This window comes from Pan troglodytes, chromosome 17 (genome assembly GCF_028858775.2).
Source record: "Pan troglodytes isolate AG18354 chromosome 17, NHGRI_mPanTro3-v2.0_pri, whole genome shotgun sequence".
NCBI lineage: Eukaryota > Metazoa > Chordata > Mammalia > Primates > Hominidae > Pan > Pan troglodytes.
In genome coordinates, this window is record NC_072415.2 from 44,642,234 (window position 1) to 44,665,233 (window position 23,000).

The following is a 23,000-nucleotide window of genomic DNA, read 5'->3' on the forward strand; positions in this document are numbered from 1 at the left end:
AGTTAGTAGCTTAAAATAACAAACATTTATCATCTCAGAATTTCTGTAGGTTGAGAATCCAGGTTTGGCTTAGCTAAGTCCCTCTGGTTCAAGGCTTCTGTGAGATTGCAATCAAGATGTCACTTAAGGCTGTGATCTCATCTGAAGGCTCTACCAGTGGGGATCCATTCACATGGTAATTGGCTTGCTTGGGTTTCTCATCACCTAGGTCTTTCCATAAAGGCTGCTTTATGACCTGACAGCTATTTTCCCACCAAACAGACCAAGAGAGCTAAAGAGAAAACAAGCAAGTCCAAGATGGAAGCCATGGTCTTTTTATAATCTCATCTTGGAAGTGACATTCCATTCCTTCGGCCATATGCTATTCATTAGAAACAGATTAGTAAGTCTAGCCCATCCTAAAGGGGAGGAAATTACATGAGAATGTAATACCAGCAGGTAGGGATCACTGGACATTGACCACAATGATATTTTTCTTTCTTCTTGCTTTCATATTTTCTAACATGTCAATTTTGGACATGTGTTACTTGTGTAAAAAGGAAAGAAAAAGTGTTAAAGGCAATAAAAGTAAGAGAAATTCTTCTGATCAGATGTATTGATCAGAATAGTCACCTCTCTGTGAGGCTTTCTTAGTAAGACAATTGAATTGACTGAAGACAGGATTTATTAGTGACCTTCCCAACTATATATTAGATCATGTTACAAATTCAAGTCTGAGATTGTTATTCTAACAGGGTTTTGTGTAGTTTGCAAATCTTTTGCACCAAAACATTGAAATAGTAAAAACTCCTTGTGGTAATATGACTGCAGCAATCTTTCTCAGTTGCCTAACGGTCTCCTTCTTGCTTTGTTCTTAATAGCATGCTTGAGAGTTCAAACCGGCTTGATGAAGAACACAGGCTAATTGCCAGGTATGCGGCAAGGCTGGCAGCAGAGTCCTCTTCGTCTGTAAGTAGTTGGAGTAAAAGGATTCATCTGTTGGCATCTGGGATCCTTGAATTTTATATGTCATGTTTATTGTTATTATAGCTGGTGCTGATTACCAGGACAATTTGTGCTAATTTATTGTGCATGTGTTTGTTGCTAAGTTTGTGGTGTCTTGGTGGTGAATTTACAGTTTAAAAATGGAAGACTTGAGGAACAAAACCATCCACAGTAGTGTGACCCTGGAGTCAAGCTGGAATCCTCGCATCCCCCTTCATTCAGTGTCAACCCCATATGAAGTCCCAAGGAAGGGGGCAAGGACTGGTTGTGATTCCTTTATTTAAAGCAGGTGTGGTTAGTGAAGGCACTAAGTTTAAGGCAGAGTAGTTGCAAGTGACACTTAAAATATACCAGTAGAAATAATAGAGCTATAGCTTTCTCCATTTGTGTCTGTCTCTAAGACAAAAGCAACTGTCAGCTCAACACATTGATTCAGAATTCATCTGTGCTGACTAAGGGTGAGTTGCTATTAGTGCGTCACAAAGGACAAAGAGTGGCCGGGGAACAAGTGAGGAAGCTATTGCCTGCACCTCTCACATCACATGTTGCAGTTATCAGAGCCCTTCATGCTGAGCATTTAACCTAGTGATCCCAGATGGGAGCTGCATAATGACCGACTGCATTAGCCCTGGCACTTGCTCTCTGTGACATCCGTGACTGTAACACTGTTAGAAACTACCATGATCAAGATGGAGGGGATCCAGGACAGGCTAAAAGTGTACTGTGTGCCCCCAAAATCAGACATGATAAAACAGAGACGTAATTGGAGTATATGAAATTTTAAGGGCCATAAGTAAGGAGCAAACATGTTAAAGAAAATTAAAATATAAAATCAGCTGAGAATACAGGAGAATTAGATTTTAGGACAAGCAACCACTCCAGGAGTCACTTGAAAGTAAAGGCAAAACAAGGTTTTTGGAAAAACCTCTTTTCCAAGTTTTCTTGCCTTTATCCATGCATATACTTCTATAAACAGAGGCTATGGTATACCAAGATATGGGATTAGCAATGTGTGTCCCAGCTCTCCATGACCTCATGCAAAGCACTGCTTCTTTGAGTTCAGTCTCCTCATCTGTACACAGGTGTAAATATGCTTATTATATATGTCAGTGCTGCCTGTTATTAGCATCCACTGAGATAGTAAAATGTGTGAAAGTACTGCATAAACCAGCAATTACAAAATGGCAGCCTGCAGACCAAATTTGTCCCCCAGAAATGTTTTGTTGAGCCCCACAGTGTTTTCAATTCTTTATTAGATGTCAGTACTTACAAATCAGATGGTTTTCCTTGAAAGTCTGGATTTTCATCTTATCTTAAAAGACTGACCAGATCAGATGCATGTTCCTTCTGACAGCAGGCAGCTGGAGTGGAGGCATTCCTCTGCTGCTTCGGACAGGGCAAGTGTGTGGCACTTTGCCACAACCCCTACCCTGGCCCACCTCCCTCACTTGGGTTACTTCCCTGCCCCTTTCAGCATTTGCATTAGTGATTCCTGGCAGACTGCTAAATCTCCATGCACATGTTATTATTTATATGTGTACTAAATTCTCCAGTCTTGTTCCATTTCTTTCTGGAGAACATTAGTAACTTGTGTTCCTTGCCTACTTACACTATATATAACCTTTGTGGATCCGTCATAGGAAAGATACCGTCCACACATTAATTCTAGTTCCTTTGTAAATCTCTTCATAACCACGTATTAAGAATAGTATGATTAGCTGAGTAAATCATGATTAGTAAGATGACACTTCGTTAGAAAGGAGATAGAAAGGTCATTTAGTAAATGGGTCAATGTTTTTCTTTATAATTCCTGATCAATTAATATACATAGCAAAGCAATGACTGAAATTCACAACTGGCTCAGATAAGTTTCTACCATTTATCAATACATAAAGTATATGCCAGAAAAGGAAACTTATGTAATGAAATCAGAAGAAAATCTTGAATCACAAGTCAAAGTTGCCATATGCCAGAATTAGCTATCAAAAGTCATTTAGAATCTAAAATGTAGGACCTCAAAATTTCTTGTTAGCTATACAAGTCATTCTTTGCTGAAAAGAGGTGTGAATTAAAATGCATAGACAGCTTTATAAAAGCAAAACCTTTACAAAACTTAATCTTTCCTACAGTTAGGTTTATGGGCATTAAAAAGCAGGACAAGATTCTCTGCATCTGGCTTAGGCAACAGTTGCCATTTTTAAAAGCTTTCCATTCTTCGGTAGAAAGATGAGTTGTGATTTTTAAAAATTTGTTTTTAAAACAATAAAAATTGGTGTGGAGGAATTTCTAAAATGTACTGTAAGGCAAAGCAAGACACACATAAGTGTACATAATATGACCCCATTTTTTTAAAACAACACCAAATAAATCCTTGACTAAATATACATAAACATACGCAAACAGATATATATATATATATGGTATATGATTAATGACATCTATGTTTATATGAGAATGGAGAAAGCTATGACTGCATGTATACCAGTCGTTAAAGCTGATTGCATTTCTGAAAATGATGAGCTGGAGTAGTGTGAAAGTAGAAGCAAATCAAAGAATATACATGAATATGTGAATTCATCAATCTTAAATTACATGTGTGAATAAAGAAAGACATAAAAGTTTGTTGATTAGAAGAATCAGAAAAGTAAGTCTTACCAACTATGACTTTAAAACTATATTTTTATTTATTTATTTATTTTTGTGAGATGGAATCTCGCTCTGTCACCCAGGCTGGAATGCAGTGGCATGACCTCAGCTCACTGCAACCTCCACCTCGGGCTCAAGCGATTCTCCTGCCTCAGCCCCCCTAGTAGCTGGGATTACAGGTGTGTGCCACCAGGCCCAACTAATTTTTGAATTTTTAGTAGAGATGGGATTTCCCCATGTTGGCCAGACTGGTCTCGAACTCCTGACCACAAGTGATCCGCCCGCCTCAGCCTCCCAAAGTGCTGGGATTACAGGCGTGAGCCACCATGCCTGGCCTAAAACTATATTTTTAATTGTACATTACAGTAATTGAACAGTAACTCTAGAGAAAGCACCCTCTCAACAGTGCAACATCTTTTAAAGCCACCTATAATGAAAGAATAGGTACAATGGGGACAGTGTGGCAAAAATAAAATCACTTCCCAAAGATTTTTAGTCAGAAAGCTGAAAAATCATTTTTCCTACCTTTTGTGTATTTGCCTGCCAGAGAATTCTGTTCTGCCTTCCACCTCACAGATGTGCTCCAGATCCACAGAAAAGTTGGTCCATAGGAGAAAAATGGCAATTGAATTTTATGTATTTGCTTTCTTTGTTTTGATAGAAATAGTTCCCTCCTCCTTGTCTGCATATCTCATGACTCCTGCCTTCCCAAATACATAGGTTCACATTCTCAATATGAAATCTTATAAACTACATATTTTACAGCAGCCACCTCAGCAGAGAAGTGCTCCTGACATCTCTTTCACCATCGATGCGAATAAGCAGCAAAGGCAGCTGATTGCTGAGCTAGAAAACAAGAACAGGTGAGACTTTGTAGACGTGCTGGCTTGTTTGATCAATGTGCGCATTCCTTAATAAACTATGGTCGTGCTTTAAAGTTTCAGGGCTTTACACCCTGTATGCCTACTCAAGGGAAGACATCTACACTCAGTGATGCTCACTTCCAAAAAGCTGGTCTTTAGATCTTTAGAACTTCAGAAGCTCCATGAGAAAACGGCGTGTGCATGTATGTGTATAGTTCTGAGATGTCAATGCAATTAATGTTGCCCCTCTAGACGGTCTCACTTCCCTTTTTCTGAGATACTTAATTTTGTTCAAGAGCTTTTAGTACAGGAGGACCCTCCTGGGTACTAGGTAGAAGGTGTCTCTACCACCCAGAAACATGTAGGAGGCTCACCAGAGAGGCCCCCTGGAAGGACCCTGAGCTAAAGAGGCATCTGGAGAGACACCACCATCACCCAGTTACTCTCCAAACATCCAAAGATCTCCACCTGCAGCCCATCAGCAGGTTCTTCCTCTATTCAACACGGATTGACTCACAGTCTACCTCCACAGCATACACCCCAAAAATTGTCCAGCTCATCTCCACCACCACCCAGTTCAGCCCGTCCTTTTCAAAAACATCAATCTTATGTTATTCCAGGTTTAAACCCTCTAATGTGTTCCCATCACACTTCAGTTAAATCCTACTCCTCTTACCATCACCTGCAAGGTCTTGCCTGACCTGATTCCCTCCTGCCATTCCAGCCTCAGCTCACCTTGCTCAGCACACTCCCACCTCCCATGTGTTCCTCCTGTCTACAGCCTTTGAACTAGTCATTCCCTCAGCCTAGAAAGCTCTTCCTCCGGGTCTCTGTGTGGATGGCTCCTTCTCATCACTGAGGTCTCAGCTCAAATATCATCTCCTAAAAGACCACCTGTCTGATCCTACCTAATCGCCCCTAGCCCAGAAACTAGTCTCAATTACATCCCCCTGTGTGTGTGTTGGGGGCAGGGGGTTGTCACTTATCACTATCTGAAATAACCATGTGTGTTTGTTTCTTCGTTTATTGTCTGTCTTCCCAGACTGAAACGGAAGTTCTTTGAGAACAGAGGCCATGGCTAAATGGTCCCTGGAGCCCAGAACCAGGCCTGGCAATTGTAGAAGCTCAGTAGATATACATTGAGTGAGAAAACGATGAATAGCTGAGTTAAATCTCAAACTTGGTGCTGAGGAAACCCAACATGGAACAACTTGTACTAGGTCGGTGCAAACGTAATTGTGGTTTTTGCCATTATTTTTAATTACTTTTAATGGCAAAAAACGCAATTACGTTTGCACCAACCTAACACATTCTAGTAATATATTTCTTGAAACAGCACCAAAACATTTCCATGCTTAACCCCATTCTTAAACACTGATGTAACATTTGAGGTCAAACTGGAAGAGTAAAGGAGGACGTTGTGATAATTATTTCATGCCTGTAAAATTTGACCTGAGAATTTGGGGATAAATGATCATAGTATTCTTTAAAGTTCTCAAGAAAGAATAAAAAGGAGGGTGCAAACTCTGGTTGGCACTTTTTCATATTTTTTTCTAGTAAGGAAAGCTTTTGGCTGAGTTGTCTTGAGACCTGGCTGTCATCATTAGGAAACCACAAATTAGGATAGAAATAGCTTCATAAATGTGACACCATGACTCCATCGCCATTGAAACTACTGCTCTACTCTGACCCCCAGGGAGATGTGCTCACATCAGAGCTGGAATAAAAAAATTTAAAAATAAAATTAAAAAAAAGTTTGTCACATGTGATCCCTCTCAATGTAGCAAATAATAGGAGGAAAGAATTAAGAAGGGAAAGAGCAGATGCATAGTGAAGAATTATAAAAAAAAATAGCCATACAAATTGGAATTTGTTCAGGATACTCACAAGTCTGTAAAATTACCTATTCTATTTTATGTATCATTTATTATATCTGCTACGTGCAAGTAATTGTGCCAAGTCAGAAAAAAGCACTGAGAGTGGGAGCCAAGTCTTCAAATGAGCAAAGGCACTTTAAAAAGGTAGGAGAAACAACCCAAAAAAAGGAAAAGGGTAGTTGGGGGATGCAAGTAAAAGTGGGGACAGGCAGGCATTGGAGAAAGTGTATGAGCTGAGCTAGCAGGCAGAGGGCTCGAAGCAAACAATGTAAAAGAACCATTGGACTTTGTGGTTCGTGGAATGCTTGTGTGAGTATTGATGACACTGATGACAATGGGGAGTAGGAGAATGGAGGGGCCGTCCTCAAATGTACTGATACTTTACATCAATTCGGGCACTGGAAAGATCATGGCAAGAAAAAGAAGCAAAATAAGCCAGTTTTAAATTATTGACAATTAGACTTAATCCAAAGTTTCAGCTTTTTTGGAACAAAATATTACGGTTGATAACCTCAGCAAATGTCAGAATTGGAATGTAAAGCAGTTTTGTTTTATTTTGGGTTTTATTTTTTTCAGTCCACAAAGTCAACCAATAATATATGGTGGAAAGGTTTATTTAAAATGACTCAGAATTAACAGATGTCAGTAAGTCAGTGAGTGTCCCATAATAAAGGCAACAGAAAGAGCTAAAGAAGAAAGGAGGAAAGGACTGATAAAAACAATCATTTTATCTGCTGTTGGAAGGCTGTGCCAGCTTGAGGCCTTAATGAACTACGCCAGAGTTGAGGCCATTTTCTGAAGAAGGACCTAACTTTCTATGTAGTCCATTCATTCGAACTTTCTACCAGACATCATTCCATAATCCCTTCTCCATCCCTTAGTCCCTTTTCTCTAAGACATATTATGATTGCTAACAAGCATGGAGCCATCCATTGGGGAAGGGACCACAGCTGGGATTAATAACATATGCTCACAGGTTCCAGGTGGCAGCAGTAAGAAACCCGGGTTTTTGTTTTGAGGGGTTGAAGCGAGAATAAGGACAACTTTAAAATACATTTAAAGTACATGTGTACAAATATAGTTTCATTTCATCCTCAGAACAACTATTTAAGGTAGGCAGGGTGACTATTATCATCCCCATTCTACAGATGAAAATTTAAATGTGAGGGGTTATTTCTACTCTTTTTCCCCAACATGACCCACTTCACCATCATTGTGGTCTAGGTTGTGTAGGGCAAACTTCATGGGGAAGGTGAGTTTTTAGGACATTTCAGGACAGTGAAATTTTGCAGTGAAAGTTGGGAGATAGAATTAAAGGTAAAAATACACATAGACTTTGAGAAAAGCAACAAGACACTTGCCAGGCTAGCACTGAGGAATCAAAGAATAAAATGAAAACATCAGTATATGAGGCTTGTATACCAGACCAAAGAATTTTAATTCTATCCTGTTATGATGGACAGCAGTGGTCAGGCAAGTGACAGAATGCCCGCATGTTTATGGCAAAATAATCAGCTCACTAAATATGCAGGTTGCATTTACAAGGGATTGACTAGAAGCTGGTGGGAAGTGATGAGGAACTATGTTAGATAGATGGTTCCAGAAATAAAAATAAAGGAACCCAAAAAGGAGATGATTAGACAAAAGGCAAAATAGTGCTGAAATGTTAATTTACAAGATTCTATTACTCATTTCTGAACTTTCCATTAGGGATTCCAGATTTTCCAACAACAACCTTCACACAACTCAGATTTTACTAGCAATCCTCTTTTCTTTCACTCTCTTGTTCTTTCCTTCCTCCTATCCATCTGTCCCGATATAAAGAGAAGGGATAAAACATCAAGGTCAAAGGGGGCTTTGTGGAATATCAAAAGGAGGTCAACCCTGACCAGAGTTTCCACAAGCTGCAGCATCACACCTCCATCCCTTCTTAGAAAGAAAAGACTAACAGAAATTCACAAGCCCACGAATATTTTATCTTGGTTGCACTGTTAATTAACCTACTCTTCCACTTCTTCAGAGCACTTTGTTTTCCCTTCCAATACTCTGCTTCCACTCGGGCATGGGGGTAACACATTTGAGGGGAAAGCAGGACTTCTTTTGAGGAAATACCCCAGAGATATCTGCCTCCGTGTGGTTCTGTCTATTTCTGATTCCAGAATCAGCATGAAGCACCATGAAGGCCCCAACAACCCTGGCCATGCCTTAATATCACTCTTGCTGCTTGTTTCCTGGATGTTTTTGGATCGCACTCTCTAAATGCATGTCTTTAAGGACTAGAGAGGAAAAAAGAAATAGGAGTGAGAAGAGATGGCAGAAAGAGAGATTCATTCTGTCCCTGAGTTCTTTTGTGGGTTCCAGAGCTCCCCAACCCATCTCTGATTAGCAGCAAGTACATCCTGAGCTCATCTCTCTGAGCCAGCAGCCTGGCTCTCTAGACATCCCAGGGCCAAAAGCTCCTTTAGGTAATACTACTGCACCATGGAAACCCACCCAGGGAACTCATGTCTCTAAGGTGACAACTCAATAATCAGATCTGTGAGTTTAAGGGGAAGATAGAGTTCCTCATTTCATTTAATGACTCTGTCTACCCCAGGTAACACACAGACATTTCAGCAATGATCTTTAGAAGGTAATGGTTCCTTATAGCACCTTTGGTGGAGCCAGTCAGGGTTAGTATTAGGAGTACCAGGAATCTTCAAATTATATTGTATAGGTCACAGCCTGTCTTGGCTAGACCTAGCAAAGCAAGTACCAGAAGACTGAGGCAGGCTGATATATGTGGGGTTTGGGGCTAGCCAGCCTGGATTCACATCACCTCTACCACCTACTTGTTATCGAACTTGGGGAAATCTTTTAACTGGTCTGTGCCTGGATTCTCTCATTTATTAAACAGAGATAATAATGGTACCTATATATAATAGAACTGTTATAGAATGAAATAAAATAACATTAAAGAAGTCAGCAGAGTTCCCAGGTACAGACTAACTACTCGATGCACGTTACATATCTCTTCTTTATTTTTTCTTACTAGAGCTGTTGCTCTCTTTTCCTTCCTTGGACCAAATGGCTCTGTTGTGTTTCTGTCTTTAGAATGAACAAGGAGAATAGCAGGAGTCATAGAATATCAGGGTGTTAGCCCTGGAGGAAATCTTGGAAATCCCACTGCACTGATTTTCAGGCTGAGCTTTATGGCATCCTGAGGGCTCTGCAGGGGCACCTGGGAGGGCACAGCAGGGCCCAGCAACACAGGGACTTGTCCTCATTTCTTTAACCCCAGCAGCACCCGACCCTTAAACTATCTGACATGTTGGGTATCCATGGCATATTTCTTTTAAAGAAAGGATTCCCCGATGGAATCACAAAGAGGAGAAAAAAAAAAGACTGAAAACCACTGAATTGCAGTTCCATCTTCTCACCACACCCACGAAATGTATAATGGCTCACTAATCATTAGCCTCCTGATTCTGGGGGCTTTGCGAAGCAGGCAGTTTTAAATCAGCCCTCCAAAATGGAAAGCCACTTCCTTGTACACCAAGTTCACCTTCCATTTGCAGTGCTTTGCTCCGTCTTACTGGCTTCTATGCATTTTGTTGAGTAGGAAACTGACGCCCCCAGCTCCCAAGAATACATGACTTATAACCCGGCTTAATGGCTTCTGACTCACTTAGGGATAATTTGCCTTGCCAGGTCACATATCCTTTATGGCTAGCCTAATGCTCACCAAATGCAGGGAAGCCCGGGCTCTGACATCAATAGTTGACTGACACATCTCACCCCCGACAGAGGTCACACCAATAGCACTCTATGTCACGGACTCAATTACTGTGAATCTTTTTAAAAGCACTTTCCTTCTAAGGTGGACTTCCCTGAGATCCATTGTTAAGGCTGAGAGATTTAAGAAAAAAAAAAGAGAAAGAATTTTGTCTAACTGGGGTTTTCTCAGATAAATTCAATGAGAAGTCCCTTCTTGGTGAGAGAATGAGGTTACTTAGTTTTGTGAAATGAGCCCCATTTATCCTTATTTTCCCTTCAGGCTCCTCTTACTTGGTAGCTGCAGGTACTTTATGGTGTCAGAGTGTGATCGTAAATAACAGGAAGATGCATTTTTGTCTCTTAAGCAGCATGCTCTTCAAAGTTGGACACATTACCTTACTTGCTAGTAGTAATGCATTACATTACTTGCTAGAGAGATGACTGGACCCTGGTGATTTAACTCAACGACATGCTGCAGAAGCTTCTAGGTTTGGATGTACTGGAAATGAAGTCAATCTTCCCGTCACCCACAGCACCCATCTAGCTATAGTCAAAGCCTCTTAAATACACTGGAATCTGTTGCTTAGGGAAGGTCGGTTCTGCTCCTAAACATGGGATGATCCCTTCTCTCTTTGTTCTGGTGGCCTTGATCTGCTTTGATGTTAGTTTCCTGAAAGCTAACTAACCTTGGTTTCTCACCTTCCTCCTCTCTCCCAAGAGAAATCTTACAGGAGATCCAGAGACTTCGGCTAGAGCATGAACAAGCTTCTCAGCCCACGCCAGAGAAGGCACAGCAAAACCCCACCCTGCTGGCAGAACTCCGGCTCCTCAGGTAGGAGAGAGCACCCATGTCATCTCAGGGAATATATATGTGTGAGATCTTTGAGAAAGTCTAGCAGTGTCTAGCCAGAAAACAGTCCTCAGCTACCTTAGCTGCTGACATTTGTTTTTTTCATAGCACACACGTAATTGCTGATATTTGGGGGATTTAGAGAGAAGCTGTTTATATTTTGTTCTTTCATTTGGTACAGGGAAAAGCAGTGTGTTTCTGTTTTTGTTTTTGAGACAGAGTTTCGCTCTTGTTGCCCAGGCTGGAGTGCAATGGCACGATCTCGGCTCACTGCAACCTCTGCCTTCCAGGTACAAGCAATTCTCCTGTCTCAGCCTCCCAAGAGCTAAGATTACAGGCATGCGCCACCACACCTGGCTAATTTTTTTGTATTTAGTAGAGACAGTGTTTCACCATATTAGTCAGACTAGTCGCAAACTCCTGACCTCAGGTAATCCACCCGCCTTGGCCTCCCAAAGTGCTGAGATTACAGGCGTGCACCACCACACCCGGCCAGCAGTGTTCTTTACATCAAAAACAACATATCTCACTAGGAACAATTTAAACATAGCTCTTTTTAGAAATAATCAGTTAAATAAACATCACAGGTTTTTAAATTTAAAAATTTACCCCTAACTCATAAAAGGAGTCTGATTTTCTCTAAGTCTTGGTCTCTAATATCTTTCTTTATATTCAGATCTTTAAAAATAGGCATCACACCTTCTTGTACTATAAAGGAACATAAAAGCCTAGTCTTGTTTAGTCTGTCATCATAAAATACTTGAGTTAGAAGGGACTGTAGAAGTCATCTTGTTACCAGTGAAGGGTCTTGACCACGAAGTTGTCCAGGGTCTTGGCATTTTGAATAAAGAATTGGACAAAACGCACAAACAAAGCAACAAAAGAATGAAGCAACGAAAGCACAGATTTATTGAAACGAAAGTACACTCTACAGAGTAGGAGCCCGCTCTCCTAAGCGGTTCAGGAGCCCTAGTTACAGAGTTTTCTGGGGTTTAAATACCCTATGGAGGTTTCCCATTTGTTATTTGGGTACACCCTGTGTAAATGAGGACTTGGCCCAGGACCACTCTGATTGCTTGCAGGAGGCGACCAATCAGAGGCTGAAGTGAAGTTACAAAGTGACATCCTATGCAAACATTTGATTGGTTGCAGGAGGGGACCAATCAGAAGTACTTTCCATTATTCATCTGCCTCACCATACAAAGGGAGTAGCCTCGGATCCTTTTGTTACTTGGGTGTGGAAAGGCGAGGTTTTCCTTTCCATTCAGTTCTAGGAAGTCAGTACAAATCGGCCTTAGTTTCGCTGCCTCCAGTCCCTATTCTCCCGCCTCAATCAGATTCTGCCGCTACATTTCAGTGCACTTCTCAGAGTCAGAAGCTAGGGAGTAGCAGGCCTTGGAAAAGAAATGTGGTTTCTCCTACTACTCCCACGCTGCAAAATGAAAGTCTTGCTGTGGGCTCCATTTCAGACTAGCTTCTTACCATGCCTTGAATAAGGCTGGTATTCCAGTGTATTTATGTGGCAAACAACACAAAAATAAGCTCAAAGACATTCCCTCGTATAAATATCATACTGATCTTTCACAAGGCACCTGTAGTTGGGAAGTATTACATTCTTTTCTTTTTGTTTTTTTTTGTTTGTTTGTTTGTTTGTTTGAGATGGAGTCTCACTCTGTCGCCCAGGCTGGAGTGCAGTGGCACGATCTCGGCTCACTGCAACCTCCGCCCCTCCAGGTTAAAGCAATTCTCTGCCTCAGCCTCCGGAGTAGCTGGAATTACAGGCGCGTGCCACCACGCCCGGCTAATTTTTTGTATTTTTTTTTTTTTTTTTAGTAGAGACGGGGTTTCACCATCTTGGCCAGGCTAGTCTTGAACTCCTGACCTCGTGATCCACCTGCCTCGGCCTCCCAAAGTGCTGGAATTACAGGCGTGAGCCACCGCGCCCAGCCCATTCTTTTCATCTTTCAGTTTGGGTGCCAACTATGTTCCAGGTATATCTATAACTCTGAGTCATACTTTTTATAGTAAGTACAGATGCCTCTTTGCAGAAACCCTTGTCAGAATTAGTCCTGTTTTCTTCCTCCATACAAAAAGACGAAATGAAGCAAGTTCTTTATGACTATGTTTGGATTTTACCAAGTTCCTGTTGATTGCACGGATGTTTCCGGAGGCTCTATCTTTGCTCTGCTCTTCAGACACTTTGACACCTGAGCACGGCAGAGCTTTGTTTTTCGTTAATGCATACTTTCATTTTTGTCTTAAAACCACAATGAACTTTCTCAACGATCATGTTTCCCTTTCCCTTTTCACTTTCGCCACAAGAAAACTGAAAGCTGAGTCACAGCCAGAAGTGACAATGAATATGAATGATAGGCATTTCTATGTGCTAATCTGACACTTTGCTGCATCCTAACTCTACATACACTGTCCCGTATAATTGCTGTAACAAACCTAGGAGATAGGCAGTATTATTCTACTCCTTTAATGGATAAGGAAACTGAGATTCACAGAAGTCACACAGAAGTTGCAGATATCATACCTTTCACTTAGTGTATATATTTATGTATTTATATATGATTTATAACGAGAAATTTTTTCTTAGAAAAAAATTTGTATAATTGTGTGTAATTTATGTATATATTTCCTAAGAAAAAAATTATCTTGTATAACCATGATACCATCTTCAATTCGGGAAAGTTAATGTTGATATATGGCATTTAATATAAACCCATATTAAAATTTTGACAATTGTTCTAACACTGTTCTAAAAGAAAGTAGCTTTTAACGGCCGGGCGCGGTGGCTCACACCTGTAATCTCAGCACTTTGGGAGTGCGAGGCGGGCGGATCACGAGGTCAGGAGATCGAGACCATCCTGGCTAACACAGTGAAACCCTGTCTCTACTAAAAATACAAAAATATTAGCCGAGCGTGGTGGCGGGCACCTGTAGTCCCAGCTGCTCCAGAGGCTGAGACAGGAGAATGGCGTGAACCCGGGAGGCGGAGCTTGCAGTGAGCTGAGATTGCGCCACTGCACTCCAGCCTGGGCGACTGAGCGAGACTCCGTCTCAAAAAAAAAAAAAAAAAGAAAGTAGGTTTTAACACACATATACATTAGAAGTAATCTGACAGAATATCAGAATAAAGGCACTTCTTTAGAGATGAATACATGTAGTGCTAGGAAAGGAAAATCACTATTTAGTCTTGTTTTCTCATTCTCCTTGGAAGGTGGAGGTTACACCACAAATTTGTTATTATACCTACATTTGGAAAACGCTGGTGGAAACTTAGAGAATATTGAATGAAGACACTCTTAAATTAATTTTTAATTGAATTCGATGTCATATTTTTAAGAGATTACTACTGTAAGATAAATGTACAATTAGATTTTTTTAGTGTTGACTAATTATAAATTAATTTGCCATTACTCTTAATGGCAAAAACCGCAGTTACTTTTGCACCAACCTAATAATACCAGTTAACGTTCTCTGATAGTTTTTAAATGCTTCTCTTAGTGTTTCTCACCTACAGTTTTAGAAGGTTGCTTCAACCCTCTTCCCAAAGTGCTTCTGTGGCCAAAGGGCCAAAATTATAGAACAGTATCAAGAAGAGAACTGGAAAGACATCAGAAACATTATCTACTCTTGTACCAAAGACTACTGTGGATGTACCTGGAACACCATACACAGACAAGGTCAAAAAAAAAAAAAAAAAAAAAAGAAAGAGAAAGAGAAAGAACACCTCCTGAATTTGTCACTGAGGAATATTCTTGAATGGGGCAAGACTTTTGAAATTAGAATGCTTCAACCCAGGAAGACAAAGACTAAAATAAGATACCATTAAAGCATATAAAATTATGATGTTTCTCATCCTCTGGATTCAGAAAAGAAGCAATTTTAAAGGAAATTGAAAGAAAGATTGCTTCAAGAGTAAGCAGTCCTTACTCTTGTAAGGATTGCTTGTAAGTGGCAATAATAGTTAAAAATATAAATTTAAAAATTTATATTTTATAGTTAAAAAGTTAAAAATATAAATTTATTCAAAAAGAATTGTGAAATATTTATAAATTTTAAATTCATAATTCATTATAGAAGAAGCCTATAAGAAAGTGAATTAGAAATGTCCTCCACTGCTTTGGGAGGCTGAGGCAGGAGGAGCTCTTGTAGCCAGGAGTTCAAGACAAGCCTGGGCAACATAGTGAGAAACCATCTCTTAAAAAAAAAAAAAAGATTAGTCAGGCATGGTGGCACATGCCTGTAGTATCAGCTACTCATGAGGCTGATGGCGGAGGACTGCTTGAACCCAGGAGACTGAGGTTACAATCAGCTATGATTATGCCACTGCACTCCAGCGTAGGCAACAGAGTGAGACCTTGTCTCTAAAAAAAAATAGAAAAAAATAGAAATGTATCATTTATATCACTAACCTGTCCTCCCACAAAATATCTTTCAATTGAGTGAGTCATTGACCTAGCTCACTGTGACATTTTTATATCATCAGTTTTTCGTTGCAGAGTTCTTGTCATAGTTTCATTTAATATGCTATCATTGAGACTAGCCATATCCATTTATACATTAATACATACATGTTTAAAGTTTCCATGCAGTTTTAGTATGTAAGTATGAATATTTCAAACTCAAACAAATCTTTGGGGCAATGGGAAAATTATATGTATTACTTATTCAGTAATAATCATTCAGTAATGGATTTGGAATTTATTTGGAAAGTATACATATACTTCAGAATTGTGAACCATTAACATTCCTCATCATACTGTTTCATTTCTTTCCCCCTTTAAAGATCTTTTTGGTACCTCTTAGTGTCAACATAAATGATCGAGTATAGATTGTCCTTAGTTGTTTTCATTCTTGCTGACAGTTTAATAAAAGATCTGTAAAACAAAACAAAATTAAGCATGAACCTTATATATCATCTTCACTTGTTGAACAAGTATGTAGAAATGCCTTTATTTTGACTTCACTTTATGAAACCAAACTCAAACCCAAAAATTTAAATGGATTGTATCTATGTGCTGTTAATATCTCACCTCTGAGAGACACCTCAATGGGTGCTGAAGATTTCAAATGTACTTTTCTAAATCATATTTCCAAATACTAAGGTAATCAATATTTTCTGTGAATTTGCAAAAGGGTTCTTAGATTTGGAGAATCTGGAAGATTTGCCTTTTTCAGTGACAATTTGGTTTTTGTTTGTTTCAAGGGACCCCATAGCACATCACAGGGCCTACTACATAGTAAGCATTCAGAAAATATTTCATTCAATGGTTGATTAATTCAGGGTAGAAAGGTCTGAAGGAAACAAAAGGTCTAAAAGGACTTTAATTCTGATGTAGTATGACTGCTAACAAAAGAAACACTTCCAGCTGTAATTATTCATTCATTTGACAACAGTTCCCTGCCTGGTAACCGTGTCAGAGACCCAGAGATGCCCTTTTTCTGACAGTCCACAAGTCCCTCAAGAATGGAAATGTGATTAGCTCAGAGAGTTGCATGCCGCTTCTGATGTCAGCTGCTTCTTTCTTAGACAGCGCAAAGATGAGCTGGAACAGAGAATGTCTGCTCTCCAGGAGAGCCGGAGAGAGCTAATGGTCCAGTTGGAGGGTCTCATGAAGCTACTAAAGGTAAGACCTGCCAAATAAATTTTTCCTAAGCTTATTTTCCATGTCATCTGTGAAAATTTTTGCACATAATGTGCAATGGTTTTTCCAATTGCTGTATGTGATTTCCCTCAACATGTTGTTTCAAGCTCAGATGTAAAACAATTTCTTAGACCAGTGTAGTAGTAGCTGTCAGTAATAGAACACATTCTTATCCATTTCCTGAAACCAGACTGCTGAGGGCCTTCATGGGGCAACTTCTTTTTGGCTTGTTTCCAGTTTCTTTATGTCTGCAAGTAATAAAACTGGATTTATTTAGAAATATTTTATATTTAGTAGCTTTCAGCAATTCTGATTAAATTAAGAGGAGTGACTGTTAATATCAGTAAAATATTTTATTCCATTAGTATGCTTTATCAGTAGGTCACATGATTTCTAGTGAACTCAGACACAAACTCTAACAGAGAATATCTCATTACTTTTCTGTAAGTAAAATGTTTAATAAGATGATTTATGGAAGTCTTCTGTAGAGTGCTGTAATCTATTTTTCTCATTGGGAAGTGGCATTCTTCTTTTAGTAAAGCCTTATTCCCTTCTTTAGTATACATTAAATTGCATTTCAAGTCAAAAGCAGGCAAATTATGGCCACATGTCTACAGTCAGCCCATGTGATCAGTGCCACATGATCATCCTGCCTGATATAAACAAGCAAGAAGCAGTATGGATTGGAACTGTGACATGCCAAAGGCAGGAAGTGAAACTTCTGATAGGAGAATGGTAAAGGGAAGACCCTGGGGCAGCTCATTTGCGAGAGAGGGTCTCCCAACTTTCAGTCCGTGGATGTCCCACGGCCCCAACACAACATTTGTTGTTTTTATTTTGTCTGTCCTTTCTTTCTCTCTTTTTTTTTGTGTGTCCTTTCTTTCTCTCTTTTTTTGTCTACCTTTCTCTTTTTTCTTCCCTTTTTCTTCATTTTTTTTGTTTCTTTCTTGATTGCCCCCTCTTTGCTTCTTTGTTTTATTTTTTGAAATAAATTTGTCCCAGCCACTGTTCTTGTAAACTTTCTTTTGTTTTCCTTACTCTATTTTATTCCTTTTCCCTCCATCAGTGTCCTCTTTAACAATTGGTATTGGGAATACTTTATCTTTACTCAACAAAATTGACTTTTCAGTAATTAGATATGTACAGTGTAGAATTCAATTCTTGTTGATCTATCTTGGGCAAGACAAGACTAGATAGTTCATAACCTGCTGCTGTTTCTGGCCTGTTAATCTCATTTGATAACCCAAAAATAAACTCTTTCTGCTTCCCTTTCCAAATATACCAAATGAAAAGGACTGAACTTATCTTTCCCCTCAGTGAATGGCAGGAAGTTTTGAAAACTGCCCCCTATGTTTCTATTGCTTCTGTCACCATTAGCTATGACTCTTTCCCTATGGGATAGAAGTCTATTCACCACCAGCCATGTTGGTATCAACCTAGCCTAACAGAGTACCGCCTTTTATTGAGATGTACACATACCAGGACAGAGAGGTGGATTGTGTTGAAAAATGGTTGTACATGCAGAGAAAAGAGATGGGCCTGTAGTCTCAAATAACCAAGTAGACTTGGAGTGATAGTCACTGAGGTGGCAGAGGCCTGGACCTGCCGTCAAAGGTGTGTTGATGTTTCCCCATCTTGCGTTCCTTCACACTGTGTACATGCTCTTATTGGAACCCTGGGTAATCTAACTGTTATTGATTCAATCTTTCTGTAGGAAGAAGAACTGAAGCAGGGAGTAAGTTATGTCCCCTACTGCAGGTCTTAACTAACAGTGGAGGGGCCTGCCGACCTGCGGTTTTCTCATTGCTTTTGCTCTAATGTATGTTCATGCTTCAGTTTGGAAAGAGAAAAAAGTCATACTAATTTGCTTCTTTTTCAATGTAGTGCTTGAATTGAGATATATAAATTTAGCATTTTTTATAACTATCACTACTATCCGCATCAAAAGAAGAACTATGACATCTTTTAGAAAAGGGAACGAATTGTCATTTATTGGAAACATTTTAGATCCCCAGAGGTATAAGTTTCAAACCAGTCTTAGCTTTTCAAGTTGTTGATCAGACCCTTCTCTTAATAGAGAGACACCACAGTCACTAGAGATACCCTGAGGTTCATGTCATCCCAAAACCCACAGCACTCAGAAGCTAACCTCTACACCCCCTCACGCTGTGAGTATTCAGTTCGGTTTCATTTTACTGAAAACCTGTGAAACCTCTTTTTATAAAAATCAGGCAATTAAATCCCTTTTCATCACACAATTATTGAGCCTTGTTCCGCATGGCTCACCAGAATGTGCTCAATTTTGTGAGAGAAAGACTGTACTCCATAACTGACTATTCACTTCCCATCTTTTTGGCTCTTCCCCAAAGCAGAATCCTTACTGTTGGTTGACAATAATCTCTTTTTAAAAAGTAACTCTCAGCTTTTTCCTTAGCACCAGAGCCTTTCGGCTCCGGGAGACGAGAGGGTCATTACATACTTTTTTTTTTTTCTGGAAATAGGGGCATTGTGACTTTATAGCCTAAACTAGAGCTGTCTGAACCTGTGGTCAGGCTCAAGAGCCAGCAGGGGGAGCAGCGTACTCAAAAAAAAAAAAAAAAAAAAACAAATTAAATTAAATTAAATTAAATAGAAGCAAAATAAAAGCAGCTTTAATTTCAAGTGCATGTACCACGCTATGTATGACAATATATCCCACTCACTAGCATTATTTAAAAGTTTCACATTATTTCCATGGATCAATTAGAACCACAACCTGTCCAATTTCAACGTATCTTTTATTTCTTCTGTATGCTCTTTTCTATTATTCATTATGTGTGTTTGTGTGTAACAAAGAATGTTTGGAAAATGCTGGACACATTTTTACCCTTCATTCCCATGGTCTGTAAAAAAGGAAAGTGTAAAATCAATCTGTAATGTCAGACAATAAAGATAATGTATTACATTATTTTGTATTTTGTGAAAAAAATTACTTTACTAAATTAAAGTCAAATTTTAACAGAAGACAGTCCCCCTGGGTGAAGGACACATAACACATACAGCCTGTATAATTGCCCATGAATGCATACATGGGGTATTGCTATTGTATTTCCAATACACTTAGATCATGGTAAAGAAAAATGCCTTCTTCACGATACTTCTCTGCAAATGGCTTCTTTCCTTTCCTGTCTCTTATTTAGCATGTGCATAGAAAAAGGAAATAAGGTTCAATTATAACCTCCCTCCTCCTAGCAGAGAGAGAGGGCAATCATCCTGTCGTCATCAGCCTTGCTTTAGCCATTTCCCTTGGGGATACTTTCCAAGCCATTTCCCAGGCAGCAGGATCTTGAAAGGCTCCTATGGACCAGGAAGTTCGTAAACAGATGGATGCACAGAGCCAAACTGTGGCAGTGCCCCCAAGGTGGCACCACTGCCCCCTCACCTTCCAGCTCCTCTCCACCAAGCCCCTCAGCAGCTTCTGCATCTCAGGGGGCCAACAGCGGGTACTGCGGTGTCGGTACCCAAGGACCAGGGCCCACATCACCCAGGTGTCAGCAATACATTGTCTGGGTAGTGGCAGAGTTTGCCTATTTCACTTATTTATCTTTTTGCTTTTATACACAAGCCTCTTTTCAAAAAGGACCTGAGGCAGCTTACAACAAAAGATATAAACAGTGACTTCATAAAATTGAAATAGAAAAATCAAAAACTAAAGAAAAGAAAATGTGAATATGCTAATCTTAAGGGACAAGGATGTTACTCTGCATGTTTTGGCAATGAAGCAAAAAAAAAAAAAAAGAAAATATCGGTGGTTTTATCAGTACAGAAATACCACTTCTCAGGGGAACAAAATTTCTGTTGGCATAAAATATGAAAGAAAGTCTTCACTGGGAGCTTTATAGGAGTACTGGACGATAAAAAAGGAAAAAAAGCAGTCATAGATTTCATGTGGCTGTTTCTTATACTGAACTCAGTCAAAATTAAAAGCAGAACCTTATCAATCCCAGCCCTATAGAGGCGGTTCTGCAAGGAAATAAACAAATGCTGTCCAAATATAGACTTCTTATGGTAAAACATGATCTAAGGAGAGAATTTAGAGGTTTTAGACTGGCATCTGCTTCTAAATTCTGTTTTTATTTATGAGTGTTTCTCCCCTTTGGGGACATTGTCTTTGTAAAACCAAACTTAGAACACCCTCACACAACAAATTGTGCTGGATTTAATAACCTCTACTTGCTTTATCATAAGTCTGTGTGGTTCAATGTAGTGTTTTATTATACTGGCATATATAATTTCTACTTAACATTGTTTCATGTTAGAGGTAATGCATGAATTTATCCCTCTCGAGGAGAGAACATGAATTAAAAAGAATAGTGCCTGTAATATAATGTGATGATTATGATATCACAAGCAATAAATTTTTTTTTACAAAACTTGAATTGAAGTTATCCTACCCTCTTTCTTCTTTGTGTATCTTTAAGATTTATTGAAGGAACCATAAAAAGAACACTCATAAAACGTTTAATAATGAAGGCAGCTGGGGTATAATTGCAGTACCAATATGTTCCAGAGTTTCTGGTACACTTCCAGTTCCAAATATTATGTACCAGTCTAAAACTGAGTAGACTGACTTTGACTCCAGAAAGTAAGGTCTCAATATTAGTTTTCTTAGCAAAGTTACTGGAATTAGACCTGAATTACGGTGGTACCAGATCTTTGCTCATGGCTGTAAGCTTAACTTTCATGTTCATTAATTTCAAACTATTGATAATCCATGGCTAATAGGATTATTGTATAGATTTTGATAGATGCTGGATGTGAAAGCACTTTGTAAAATCTTATACGTCAGCTATAAGTATGAATGTATTTATATAGGTATACATACACACAGGTATATATAAGCTTTTCAAATTTGGTCCATATTTTACACACACTCACGTACACACACACACACATTCACTTCTCTTCCTTACAGTTCATTAACAGTGTCTCCATCAGGGAAAGAAATTTGAAAAGGACTTTTAATTTGTTCAGATCTCTTGTAATTGCTTTTAACAGTAGAAAAAAAGTCATTTTTATGTTAGAGAAAGTGACAGACAAGTCCAGTAAGTTTATATTTTCCTATTTCTGGTAACATTAGATATGATCCTAGATATACTAATATCTACAGAGTGTGGCTTTCGCCATAATTTGAGTAGGTATATTAAACAGCTAATACAGTGAAGGGCTGCCAGTAACAGATGTTCTATATGAGTGCAATGAAACATCTGATATTTTTTCTTAAGTTTTATCTATAATAAACATTTTTGTGTGAGAGAGGTGATTAGTACAGGGTGCATATTTTAGTCAAGGATAAAACTAAGGCCAGGCACGGTGGCTCACGCCTGTAATCCCAGCACTTTTGGAGGCCGAGGCAGGCAGATCACGAGGTCAGGAGATCGAGACCATCCCGGCTAACACAGTGAAACCCTGTCTCTACTAAAAATACAAAAAATTAGCCGGGCATGGTGGCAGGCGCCTGTAGTCCCAGCTACTCGGGAGGCTGAGGCAGGAGAATGGCATGAACCCAGGAGGCGGAGCTTGCAGTGAGCCGAGATCGTGCCACTGCACTCCAGCCTGGGCGACACAGCGAGACTCCGTCTCAAAAAAAAAGGGATAAAATTAAGCTTATGTTAATTTGCAGGACTTTTTTTCAGACTTACAATAAGGATCCATTTTTTTAAACTACATTTTAAACCTTGGGATCGAATTGTTTCTTATTTGGGAAGATAATGTCTATACATTTGTATTATGTTAAGTAATACAATTGTTCTAACTTGGTGGGGAAAAAAAGTCAAGCATCATTCCAAATTCCATCTCCTACCCTTATTCTCTTCTCTGTTTATAACTGGATGGTCCAATTAAGTCAGGAAATTGTAGTCATCAGGTTTCTACTTCTTCCAAACACTTTATGGAATACTAGCAGGCCAGCAATAACCTGCTTGGGCCTCACCTTCCTGGCTTTTCCTAGCTCATCCTCTCTGGTGGGTATTCTATGCAGGCATGAACCAGTCAAAAGCGAGGGAGAGGGATAATTCACCTCAGAAATGATCAACTGCAATATAAAGATGATCTTCTAGTGTTCAAAAACATACCCTCCCAGAGTCTCTCTTTTTAAAATTAAGTATTGATTATTATAATTAATTCTAAGTAAGTGAATACTATTTCTCTGCTTAAAAACCTAGGAAGATGACTCTCTGGTTCACAATAAAGTCTACCCTGGAGGTCCCGAGACCTGCCCATCTCCCTCTTCTAGCCTCATTTCTCTCTACACCCAGCAGCCAGCCTGACACCAGAGCCACAATGGCCTTCCCACCCTCTCCACATACGTGTCAGATTTCCCATGCCT

The 23,000-nt window shown here is 39.4% G+C and overlaps 1 protein-coding gene across 38 annotated transcripts in view; it reads left to right on the plus strand.

The window, feature by feature from the left end:
* The window catches only part of DTNA (dystrobrevin alpha), a 414,394-nt gene that overhangs the window by 370,740 nt on the left and 20,654 nt on the right, over nucleotides 1-23,000 (plus strand). For 19 of the 38 annotated variants that reach the window (XM_054671771.2, XM_063795599.1, XM_054671767.2 and 16 more), the window contains 4 exons: nucleotides 861-948; nucleotides 4,396-4,493; nucleotides 10,845-10,958; nucleotides 16,519-16,615. In XM_054671771.2, coding sequence (XP_054527746.1) covers nucleotides 861-948; nucleotides 4,396-4,493; nucleotides 10,845-10,958; nucleotides 16,519-16,615 — 397 coding nt within the window. Of the gene's footprint in view, nucleotides 1-860; nucleotides 949-4,395; nucleotides 4,494-10,844; nucleotides 10,959-16,518; nucleotides 16,616-18,347; nucleotides 19,581-23,000 lie in introns of those variants that run through there. The other 19 variants (XM_054671758.2, XM_054671764.2, XM_063795601.1 and 16 more) reach the window with 2 other exon arrangements.